We start from the raw sequence: 11911 nt of genomic DNA, 5'->3' as shown, positions 1-11911 counted from the left end.
GGGGGAGAGGGAGAGGGGGAGACAGAGAGAGAGGTTTGCAAAAATATAGTTGCTTTAAAAAAAAATTTAAAACACTCATACAAAAGCATAGCCGTTTTACAACTTTATTTTTACATTTTTCCTAAAAAAAAAAGAAGGAAAAAAAAATCAATATATTGAAGGGTACAAAAAGAAATCTGCATAACTGTTGCTTGTTTCAATGTTGTACCACAACTTAAGGAAATAATCATTTTTGTTATGCCAAGATGCCAAAGTTCTAATTAGAGTTGAACAAAGGTCAACTTTATGCAAATGAGTGGTGGTGTGATGAGGCAACTACCGGTGGGATTGTAGACATTTATCTGCTGCCTGATACACATGGATACAGTTGTTTAGCATGAATGGCTACTAAGCAACAGCAAACAGCAATGTCGCTTAGATCCATATTTTTTTACAGTAAGAGCAAAGAAATGACGTGGAAGAAAGTAGGAATGGGATCAGGACACATAATTCAAGCTGGAATCAAATTAGAGTCTATTTAAGAGTTTTAAGTAAAATTAGAGTCTAAATTAAAGTCTGAATTAACACTAGAGCTCAATGTGTCTAGAATGTGTGCTTAACTGATAGGCCATAGCTCCAATTCATTTCATGTTACTATGTCAATTTTGAAAAGAGGAAGTAGTAAATAAGGATTAGCTTAAATGAAAAATAAAATAATATATAAAATAAAATAAACCTAAATGATTACTCATAGGGATGTAACGATGAACCGCGAATCGGTTGAGATGCCAAACAAATCGCAATACAACTGGAGTAGGAGTTTATATGAATACATCTCTGAGGGGAACTGACTGTCTTTATAAAAGTTGACATGGTATTTTCATTTCATCTTGCCTCTGAACGATGCATGTTAAAGTAGAGTTCATAAGCGCAGCTCTGCTATGTTTACAGCGGTAACCCAGGAAACACTGTATCATTGCTGTTCATAAGCGCCACCTGCTGACAGAGAGTGAATTTGCGTCTCATTCAGATCGTTCAGATATGTTTTATATAGTATAGTTTCAGTCAGACCATTCTGTTTTGGCTTCAAATTTCGAAATTATACAGTCTAATTTAGATTAAAACTTGCTCATGCTGCATGTATGCTGCATCTTTGTTTGGATGATGATTAAAATGCAGTGGTTGCTAGGGCTGCACGATAAATCAAAATGGAATCGAAATCGCGATTAGACAGAAGCTGCGATTCTCACCTCTCTGAGGCCTGACGCCACACCCCCTGTGTCTGTCGTGTGCTCGTCCCGTGATATATATATACATATATATATTAGTTGTTTAGTTTTAAGCAATAGCCTTACCCTTTGTAATTTAATAAACAACAATAATAAACATTTTGTTTCTGAATGAATGTGTGATTTTGAACTAATCAGTTGTGTGACTGATTCAGTGACTCATTTGTAAAGACAGTCTATGTGTGCTGTCGGAGTAGGTACTTCTTTTGAATAAGCACTTACTTTGCAAGCATTAAAAAGTATGTTCTATTAGGGCTGCACGATAAATCAAAATGGAATCGAAATCGCGATTAGACAGAAGCTGCGATTCTCAAGCGTATCTTTCAGTGAAGCACGGTTCTGTGATCAGCAGTAAATCTCCATCCAAAGGCCAGAGGGCGCTCTCGCGCTGAAACCCCAAATACGCTTCGCAGAAGAAACCCAGAAAATGCCTAAATGGTAGCTGGATAAACAGAAGATTTAACTGCTTTTATTGATTCAACGTGACTAATAAACACACGATTATGACAATATATGGTTTATCTGAGTTATTATTATTATTATTATTATTATTTTCATTAAAATAAAGTATATTTTTAATGCAATGCCTTTATCACTGCTTAAATACTATGAAATATGTAGCGTGCCTTATTCTGTGTAAGAAGCCACATCATCTCACAGAAGGATTTATTTCAAACACTCGACTGATGTTATGAAGTGAGTTTAAAGTAAAAATATGTTATTAAATATGGTATTTTCACATGCTTTCAGATGGAGCAGCATTTACTTCACAGAGCCGTAGTTCACTGAGAAGCTATGCAAACAGCTGTCATTATCACAAACAATTTCTTTGATTTCATAATCGCGCAATAATCATCTGCGATTTTTTTGCGTAACTTGTCAGTGAACTACGGCTCTGTGTAGTAAATGCTGCTCCATCTGAAAGCACGTGATGATGATTTACTGCTGATTACAGAACCGGCTTTACTAACAAAATGTGCATGACAATCGCATTCGATTAATCGTGCAGCCCTAGTGGTTGCCTCCAATTTTAAATGGAAAGAGCACAGACAAAGCCTTAGTTTGTTTATATGAAGAGATTTCTTTTAATAGTGTAACTTAGCTACTTGTTTGATTTGAGGTTTGTTTTAAAATTTCAATTTAGTTTTGTTATATTTCAATTTAACAAAGAAACGTACAGCAATAGCCTAATAAAAGGACACCTTTTCATTTACTGTATAATCTCATTTTGTTAAAAAATATCGTGAGAAAATCGAATCGTGAAATAAAAATTGTGAGTTAAGTGAATCGTTACATCCCTAATTACTCAAATTTCCCATTTTCTGTGTGGTGTTGCTATTATTCCCTAAAACTACAAATATTAAAAACAAGAAGTTTTTACTAAAACAAACTATTAAAAACAATAGTTTTCATTAATTGAAATTTAGCTGAAATAAATATCAATAATAGATAAAAATGAGAAATGTTGCCTTGGCAACTAACTGAAATAAAGTAAGTTAAATATTAAGTACTAAAATTACCAAAACTAAAACTGATATAAAAATAAATTAAAGCTAAATAAAAATATATAAATATAAAAATGACTCAAACTAAAATGACAACTGAAAATAAATGAATAAAAACTAATTCAAAATATTTATAAATAGTAAAATAATAGTATATAAATAATACCATTACTAATAATAACTCTCTGATGATTTGGGGAAAAAATTGTGGAATGGATTTAAAAATGGTAAAAGATTTTCTTTGGAAATCTACATGGCAGCATACCTGAATGCGCAGCAGCAGGCTGTGGTTGGCGTGTTCAAGTTTCCTCTGTCTCGTCTCCATCTCTTTGGCCCTCTGCTGCTCCTTCTGTAGCTTACGGATGTAGTCGACTGACACCTTTAGGATGGTGCCCTTGTTCAAGCGCATCTCGCTGTTGAGAAAACACATGCAGGCACTCTTATAGACACATGCACTGAACAAAACCATTAAAAGTAAGACAACTAGAGTGAGGAAAAAGTCAAAAAAAAAAAAAGATGATCACTGATTTTTTTTTTTTATTGCCACTTTAAAAAAAAATCCATTAAAATTATATTTTTTAATTCAGATACAACAAAATAATACTCTTAAGACTTTTTGTACTGTCATAACTTAAATGATCTTTTGAATTGAATTCATTCACCACTGGAAACAGTCACTGTTGAAAACCAGACAGAAGTGAGAACGAGAGCAGTGATACTGACGGGTCAGAGGACTTTGGAATGAGAGCTCCAAGTTCCTTAATGCGGTCGTTAATGTTGAACCTTCTTCTCCTCTCAACTGCAAAACACACACACACACACACATACTTTAAATCAATGGGAATGACTAGACAGGCAAGATGTTTGTTTTAGATCAACTGAAATATAATTCACTTCCTTATACTCTACCAAGGATGATAAACCTTCAGGTTTTCATGTGCACATAGTGATGACAGTTCTCGTTCCTTAATGCGGTCGTTAATGTTGAACCTTCTTCTCCTCTCAACTGCAAAACACACACACACACATACTTTAAATCAATGGGAATGACTAGACAGGCAAGATGTTTGTTTTAGATCAACTGAAATATAATTCACTTCCTTATACTCTACCAAGGATGATAAACCTTCAGGTTTTCATGTGCACATAGTGATGACAGTTCTCAGAGATAAAACAGAAACTGCAGGTAAAATCTGCAAGAAAGCACACTCACTCAAGTTATGATTGTCTTTTTTCTGTCTCTCCTTCATAATAGCTTTTGCCTCGGGATCTATAAGAAAAAAACACACAATATAGCAATTTATATTTAATCTTACAGGGGAAGTGTGCAATTTCTTTGTCACTTACATCACCAGACAAAAATGCCAAAACAATGACTGTTTCTAAACAGGTATCCTGAACAATCTCTCCGTCTGCCATTAGTTGAACAGATGGTTGTGTCTCAAATTAACAGCACTTGTTGAGTTAAAGTAATAGCATCGTCTGACTGAGATGTGGGACTTTTTGTGAGAATCAACCAAATACCTTATTTATTGTGGTTTCTGATAGTAAAATCAGATAAAGGAAGTATATCACTTCACCTTTAAGCTATTTTGTCAAGTCAAGTCACTGTTATTAATATAGTGCTTTTTACAATGCAGATTGTGTCAAAGCAGCTTTACAGTATTAAAAAAAAGGGAAATAGTGTCGAAATAGTGTGCCGTTATCCTCTGGCCAAATGAGACCAGCAGTTTAATTCTAGGTTGCAACAAAGTCAGATGTGTGCAGAGGACACATCCGGTTCCCGTGGTCTTGTCCCAATGGCCGTCTAGAAGATGAGGTCATTTTATGGTAGCTAAATAACATTCACAAATAATATCCGCACTTCTATTATTCCTGCTAATTTATTGCAATTGCTACGAAACCATCAGTTTTACTTCTATAATTCTTTAATTTTTAGTGCACAGTGTGCAGTGACTGATGAATGATGTGTATTTACACTAATCACTTAGTCACAAGTTCTGCAAAAGCATAAATATCCACTGATACAATAATTAATCATATGCAACGATGACTATTGCATATCAGAACTGGGAACTGCTGTGAAATTGGGAAATGGCAAATGTGGTGTGTAACTCTGCTGATACAGTCAGACTGACTCGACTGGCCGGTGAAGGATCGGTGCCAGAGAAATGAGGAAGAGGAAGCAGCGAAATAAAGAGATGGAAGACCACAGATGGAGATACACACCGGTCAACTCTCTCTTACCGTTTTGCAGGTCTGCAGGGCAGGAGTTGCTGACGATGAAGCTGGGTGCCGCCATTCCTTGACTGCTGTACACATCCAGGAGGTTTCCTGAGACCGGCAGCTGTTGAAAACCAATCACAATGAATTAAACCAGGACCCCACCCACTGCATTATCTGGTCAGAGGCCCCCCTCACTGCCACATGGTGCACCGTATGGATAACCTTCATTCAGTTCAGATAACCACAAACATGAACCTTCATATCTGAAGGGCGACATCTTTAACAATGGCCAAACGGCTCTGTGTGCACGCTTATTTCTAAAGTGAAACAAACTAGACAAGGGGAGGACTATCATATGGATAAAATATGCAAATATTTGTAAATAAAAAGCATTTTGGAAGGAAAAATTACAAATACATAAACTGTCCTTGTTAGTGCTTACTGAAAATTTAAGAACATAGAGCACATCTAACCACAAATTTGTTTAATTTCTTAATAAAAACACTCATGTAAATCTCCACACAATAACCAAGTTATTCTGCTTGCGTTTCACAAATGAGCAGCAGCAGATGCATTAAGAGAGCTGAAAACAAAATTACAAACTGCAACCTTGACGTCAGACATTTTTGAAATAATTAAACCAGTTACAGAAGATTCATAAACATGCTTGAAGTTTCAAACGCGCAGGTTTACCAGAAAACGCATTTCATTCATCTTGACAAACAGAGCCAGCCTGAAAGGCGACTTTTTCTTTTGTAAAACTGATTAAGCGTGCAGAAATCAATGATTTAAAATCCATCTTATGCTGAATCTGCTGTCCTGAGGCATAGAGATGCTCTTTAAAAGTCTTTAAAGCAAAACTAAAACCCAAACCTACCATCTTCCCATGGCATTTACACAGGACAAGCAATCCCAGAGTTAAAATGCACTCAAATTTACCTCAATTTTGCCTTTTTTCTTTTCATTCTCCGGCAGTAAAACAAGAATCCTCATGTTCTCTTAAACACCCGCAAAGTGCTTCCTCTTTCTGTGTGTCTCTCCGTAAAAAGGGACATTTAGAAATGGGGAAATATCTTTTGGAGTCTTAAAAAAAAGGGCAAGCTTGCCACAGAAATCAACTCATGCACACACACGTTCAGTGGCCACTGGTTCTGCATGTGTGTGTGTGTGCGGCAGCTCTCCGTCACTCCTCCGTGGCGTGCCAACCCCACCCATTGTGAGCCATGTGTTAGAAGTTCATATTTGCTTCCAGTGTTTCAAGCCCACATTCAACCCAAACGTCCCGAATGCAAACACTACACTGACAATATGCAATTAAGCATATGAGTCTAAGTTAACCTTAACTGGTTACACAAACGCCTCTACCTGAACTCCTCCCAGACTCAACTGAAAATTACCGATTTGAAAACCGAAATAGTATTTCCAAAGCAATGGCATGTCAGAGCAGGATTCAATTGGAGACAAATTTGCTTGCATAAGACTAAGGTAGAACTGTGGGCTTCAGTGAATGACTGGAAATTATGATAAATGGCTGTTTATCATAATAACATCATTATCATCAGTGAATTAAAAAAAATTAAACGCTGGTCCAAAAAGTCATGCAAAACAAGTTCAACAAACTTTGCTTAATCAGTTCTTAAGAAATAGATGACAAATGCACTTGCGTTGCTCAACTCATCCTTAACAAAGTTGAGGATGTCGTTACATACCGTGTTGGGAAGCTGCAAACCCGAGTCGATCAGTGTCATAAATTCATCGTTTAAACTTGATTCCAGGCTGATGATGTCATCGATGACGTCTTCAATCTGTGCATTTAAAACAGAGAAAAAACAGCTTGCAGATAAAGTTTTAGATTCCTTGTGACACAAAAATCTGCTATAAAGTGGATTTCCGCCATGAGTCATGAGGCAGATGGATGTTTAAATAACACACTACACAGCGGTTTCCAGAGTGACACACCGGCCACATGGAGATGAGAAATACAGACATCCGATTCAAAGCCCGATAAAAGTCTCGAACCTTAGCCAGCTTGTATTTCATCGTAGAGTTTTCCAGTCAGTGGTTTTGACTGGGAAGGGTCCTTCAGTACATACACAGGAGAAATGCAGAACTGAAAGACTTTAATAGCCAAGCCCACACAAAGTGCAAAGTGTGCTGGGGTCATTGAGCCGTGAGTGTGATATTTACCAGCACAATATGGTACCAAAAGCAAAGTGTCCAAGAGAGTCTGGCCGACTTCACGCAGACTTGACAAAGCGAGCTATTGTATTTAACAAACGCGAGGCGCATTCTTCAAAAGGATCTTTCCGAGTCTCAGAGCCAAACACTTAATTAGTTGTCTAGCATACTCTAAATGGCTTAAGACTTGAGATTATTAGGACAATAATTACTGGTTAGTACGGTTTTGTAAGCATGTGAAATTCACAGACTATGTCTAGCAACATAAGTGGCCTAAAGTACAAGCTGGCTGGAGAGTAAAACCTTTTTATGTCAATATAGCATTGTTTGATAGGCAGGCAATAAAACAGACACAAATACTGCTAGAATTACACTGAAGAAGGGACTGGAGCCTAGAATCATGGCATCGAGTAACACTAAAATCTAGTCACTGAGCAGAGATTGTAAAGGTTATATTGTACTTGTGCATGTGAAAGTAGGTCAGAGCACAGAGGATTATGCTATGCTGTCACTGTTTGTGTAAATGGGCCATCTTTTGTTATGGCATTGGCTCAATGACTCTTATCTACACAATTTTTATAACTTTATTGCCATGATGTAGTACTATTAAAATTACATAATTTGGAGATTGAAATAAGATAAAATACTGTTCAAATGTTTGGGGTTGGTAAAGTTTTTTAATGTTTTTCAAAGAAGTGTCTTATGCTCACCAAGGCTGCATTTATTTGATCAAAAATACAGAGCAGAGGACATTCATATAGAACGTAAATGAAGTCAGTATGATTTTATTCATATTCACTACTGTTCAAAAGTTTGAACTGTAAGATTGGTCGGTAAATGTTTTTGAGCATATTAATTAGAACATATATATTATAACATATCGTAAAGACAGTTATATTGTGAAATATTATTACAAATTACAGTAACTGTTTTCTATGTGAATATATTTTAAAATGTAATTTATTCCTGTGACGCAAAGCAAAATTTTCAGAGTCTTCAGAGTCACATGATCCTTCAGAAATCATTTGAATTTGCTGATTTGCTGCTCAAGAAACATTTCTTATTATTGTGGAAATTTCTTATTTTTGTGGAAACCCTGATGGATATTTGAATATCAGCATATCTGAAGAACAGCATTTATTTGAAATAGAAGTCGTTTGTAGCACTATAAAAGGACTTTACTTTCACTTTTGATCAATTTAATGCATCCTTGATGAATGCAAGTTTTTAAAAAAAGTACATTTCTAATGTTGCTTTTAAGACATAAGGGCTTTCCGTCAAAACCATCATCTATGCTAACCATGCACTTTCTTGGCAATATAAATGCTAAAACAGAAACATCTGATCTGGGTTCAGTTCATACCTCTTCTTTGTTTGATCCCAGGCTGAGCACAGCCAGCGGGCTGCTGGGAGTGCTACTGGCGGCAGGAGCCAACTCAGGGGCGGAGGCAGGCTGGGGCGAGGGCAATGTCGCCAGAGTCTGATTGGCTATTTTATTGCCAAGGGTGTGAGAGAGGTATTGCTTCACTTGCTGCCTCTGAGCTTGCTGGATGTGGTACTTTGTTGGGTTTTCCAAGTGCGTTTGGACCTGAGATTCAAATACAGGACACCCCATGGAGTAAACAGTATTTCAACATCCAAATGTTTATATTTCATGTTAACTGTTATAGATGGTCATACCTTCAGCACTTCCACGGGCACCTGGGTCGGGGTGGCCGGCAGGGCGGATGCGACAGAGATGGCAGGGGTGGCATCAGTGGGCCGCTGCTGAGCGCTGGAGGCCTGTTTTTGGGCCTCCCGTCTCTCCTGGTCCTGAGCCTGCTGTCGCATCAGCTCCTGCCTCATCAACACACGTGACGTCATGACGGAGCCGGCTGGGGTCACGGGGTCAGCAGAGGTCACAGAGCCACTACGGGGGCAGACGATGAGAATGTAAATCGGCTTAGAGTACCACGCTACACCCCCGTGCTACACCCCCGTGCTGTAATCATATTACCACAAGCTATTTCTGAAACACAGGGCTGAGAGTTCACCGCCGAGACAGAGATCAATTTAAGACAGACAGCGTGAGAACAGCAACTTAAAACACAAGACGGTTAAAAATAATGATCTCTTATTTGCCATCGCATGAAATTTTACGTGTCATAAAATTGCATTTCTCATAAAACCAAAAACTACTGTAAATTTCTTATTTATAAAGTCTTTTTAAAAAATATAATGACTTTTTCTGCTTGAGGCAAATCAGGAGAATACAGTTAACCAATAATATGACTGCTCTACATTATTCCTTCAGCATATTGTGTTTCCCTTGGAAATACATCACATTGTGGATGTTAAATGCAGTGCAAATGCTATTTTATGTTGTCAACATAATTGATGCATTTACTTTCATACATACATAATCATTCATATTCCTGGTATACTTTTCATCAGTGCATGTTATTCCAAAGACACAAAATGTTTGTTTTCATAATATTTCATCAAAATAAAAATAAATTACATATAAAAATAATAAAATAAAAAATATGAATAAATATATGAATAAAACGTTTGAAAACTATAAATAAAATAAAAAAAATATTTAAATAAAATATAAACATCACCTCTGAAACTACTATTTCTGTTGACATTTTTTTCAACTCCTCTCGTCCAATCATGTAAAATGACCACTTCTCATAATCCAATCAACTGACGGGGAAAATAAAGTTGTCCCGCATATTTTTCTAACTGACTTTCACTTAGAAACATGTCCTATTATGGGGGAAAAACTGGTTGCAAGCCCGTTCACGTTGACTTTTGCAACAATAGTGTTTAAAATATATACAACCATCAACATTTAGCAGACACTTTTATCCTAAAAGCTTTAAGAATGTGAATAATACAAACAGAAAAGTTCTTTGTAACATTATCAAGCTGTGCTATCAATGAACACTGCTTACATAACAACAACAACAGAGCAAAATAAACCAAATCTCTCTGTACAGTCTCACATTTCCAACAATACGGCCTTCACATTCCCTTCACACAGACTCGATTTTTCTGATGAGTCATTCTGGGAAGTACCAGAGCCAACGGAAAACAAGCAGCCAAGACCACGCTGCCTCAAACACACAGTTTGCAAAAATGCAAATCCAAAGAATACTATGTCAGGCTGATCATCCAGTCAGATAAACCTGAGAGACTGTGGGAGACAGCAGCGTGTGAACTTTGAAACACTCGTATAATTGATTTATCTTCAAAAACACTCGGCTATGTAATTCTGCAAACACAAACCACTATCCTAAACATATTACTCCATAATCAATATGATTTTTTTTTTTTTGTAAGAAGAGCTGTGGAAAGAGGTATTATGATTGATCGGGGTGTTTAGATTTGTGCTGAATCACCGGGAAGTCCCTGGAAACAGACACTGGGACGTTCTGTCAACAGAAACCCAACGCCCCGTCTAAACACCTTCAGGACAGCATGCACTGACCTGCCTCATCGCATTAAAAAAAAACATGCGGCACTCACACAAATGGGCACAAAAACAGTTCTTAATTTCACATGAAATGAGCAATGTAATGAATAACAAAAAAAACGAGAAGAATGTAAAAGTTCTCAACAATTTAGAAGTACAGTAATTGCCGGTAAACTCCCACGGGGTGAAGCTGATTATACCGTACACCAAATCAATACGTCACAGGTATGCAGCAAAATATGATCAAAAACTTCTAGGCATCTAACACAGAGCATGCAGGAAGTAAATCAGATACGATTGCGGCTCTCTCATAAGCGTATCTGGCATGCGGTCACAGTCTAAATGTGTAGGTGAGAGTACAGAAACAAACAGGAAGTGTGCTTTGATAATTGTGGTAACCGGACTCACCATGGGGTGATGGGTTGACTCTTCAGCTCATAGAAAGTGTCCAAATCGGTGGAGAAAACGCCTTCTACCTCAATATCTGCCACAATCCCAGACTCAGGAAGAAGGGGTTCAACACTGAGAAAGGAAGAACACAGCTATGTCAATTACTCTCAGTCCACAAACTTCTCCTGTAATCTGACATGTTGATGCAGAGACCGTGAACAGGAGGGGTGTGAAGTAAAATCCTGGAATTAATAAAGTCACTAACCACAGTTCCTCATTCCCAATACATCACAGGCTTTGATGGCAGGAAAAACCATGCGCACATAAATTACACAGAACACAGTACAATCTATCACTTAATACATTATCATAAACGTTAAAGATACAAAATCTTAATTTAAATATAATGTGTATATATATATATATATATATATATATATATAATTTGTAAGTATTTGTAAGCTTTGGATAAAAGCGTCTGCTAACGGACTAAAAAAAATTAAATATAAAATTATATATATACACACATATACATAAAACCAGTTTTAAAAAGCATTAATTTAATTAAAAGGCATTATTTATTATTAATTTAAGCATGCTTTTTAGACCTGAATGCCCTTTATTTGACATATTTATAATTATATAATACACACATATATATATATACATATATATACATTATATATATACACATTATATATATATATACATATACATGTGCACACATCTATGTGTAGCCATTCATCCACATTTGAACAGAGTGCACAGTGAAATCCTGTAAATACAGAGTGATAAGGAAGGGAAAAAAAATCAAACCTGCTTTAAAACCCAGCAGCACAACTGTAGCTGTATAACTTTACAACAGCAACACTGCTTTAACAAAA

General features: G+C 36.7%; 1 protein-coding gene across 1 annotated transcript in view; it reads right to left on the bottom strand.

Annotated features, from left to right (window-relative positions):
• Window positions 1-3106: 3106 nt before the first annotated feature.
• The window catches only part of LOC107552220 (transcription factor E3-like), a 12294-nt gene continuing 3489 nt past the window's right edge, over window positions 3107-11911 (bottom strand). Inside the window, exons 2-9 of the mRNA XM_016234070.1 lie at window positions 11046-11159; window positions 8858-9086; window positions 8541-8765; window positions 6709-6804; window positions 5003-5120; window positions 3987-4043; window positions 3436-3572; window positions 3107-3186 (exon numbers count right to left, since the gene is read on the bottom strand). Of these exons, the coding sequence (XP_016089556.1) occupies window positions 3448-3572; window positions 3987-4043; window positions 5003-5120; window positions 6709-6804; window positions 8541-8765; window positions 8858-9086; window positions 11046-11159 (964 nt within the window). The 3' untranslated portion in view covers window positions 3107-3186; window positions 3436-3447. The remainder of the gene's footprint in view (window positions 3187-3435; window positions 3573-3986; window positions 4044-5002; window positions 5121-6708; window positions 6805-8540; window positions 8766-8857; window positions 9087-11045; window positions 11160-11911) is intronic.

Source organism: Sinocyclocheilus grahami, unplaced genomic scaffold (genome assembly GCF_001515645.1).
Source record: "Sinocyclocheilus grahami isolate Dianchi unplaced genomic scaffold, SAMN03320097.WGS_v1.1 scaffold442.1, whole genome shotgun sequence".
In the NCBI taxonomy this organism is placed as follows: domain Eukaryota; kingdom Metazoa; phylum Chordata; class Actinopteri; order Cypriniformes; family Cyprinidae; genus Sinocyclocheilus; species Sinocyclocheilus grahami.
Note: the sequence above shows the minus strand (reverse complement) of the source record. Positions and strands in the feature narration are given on the sequence as shown.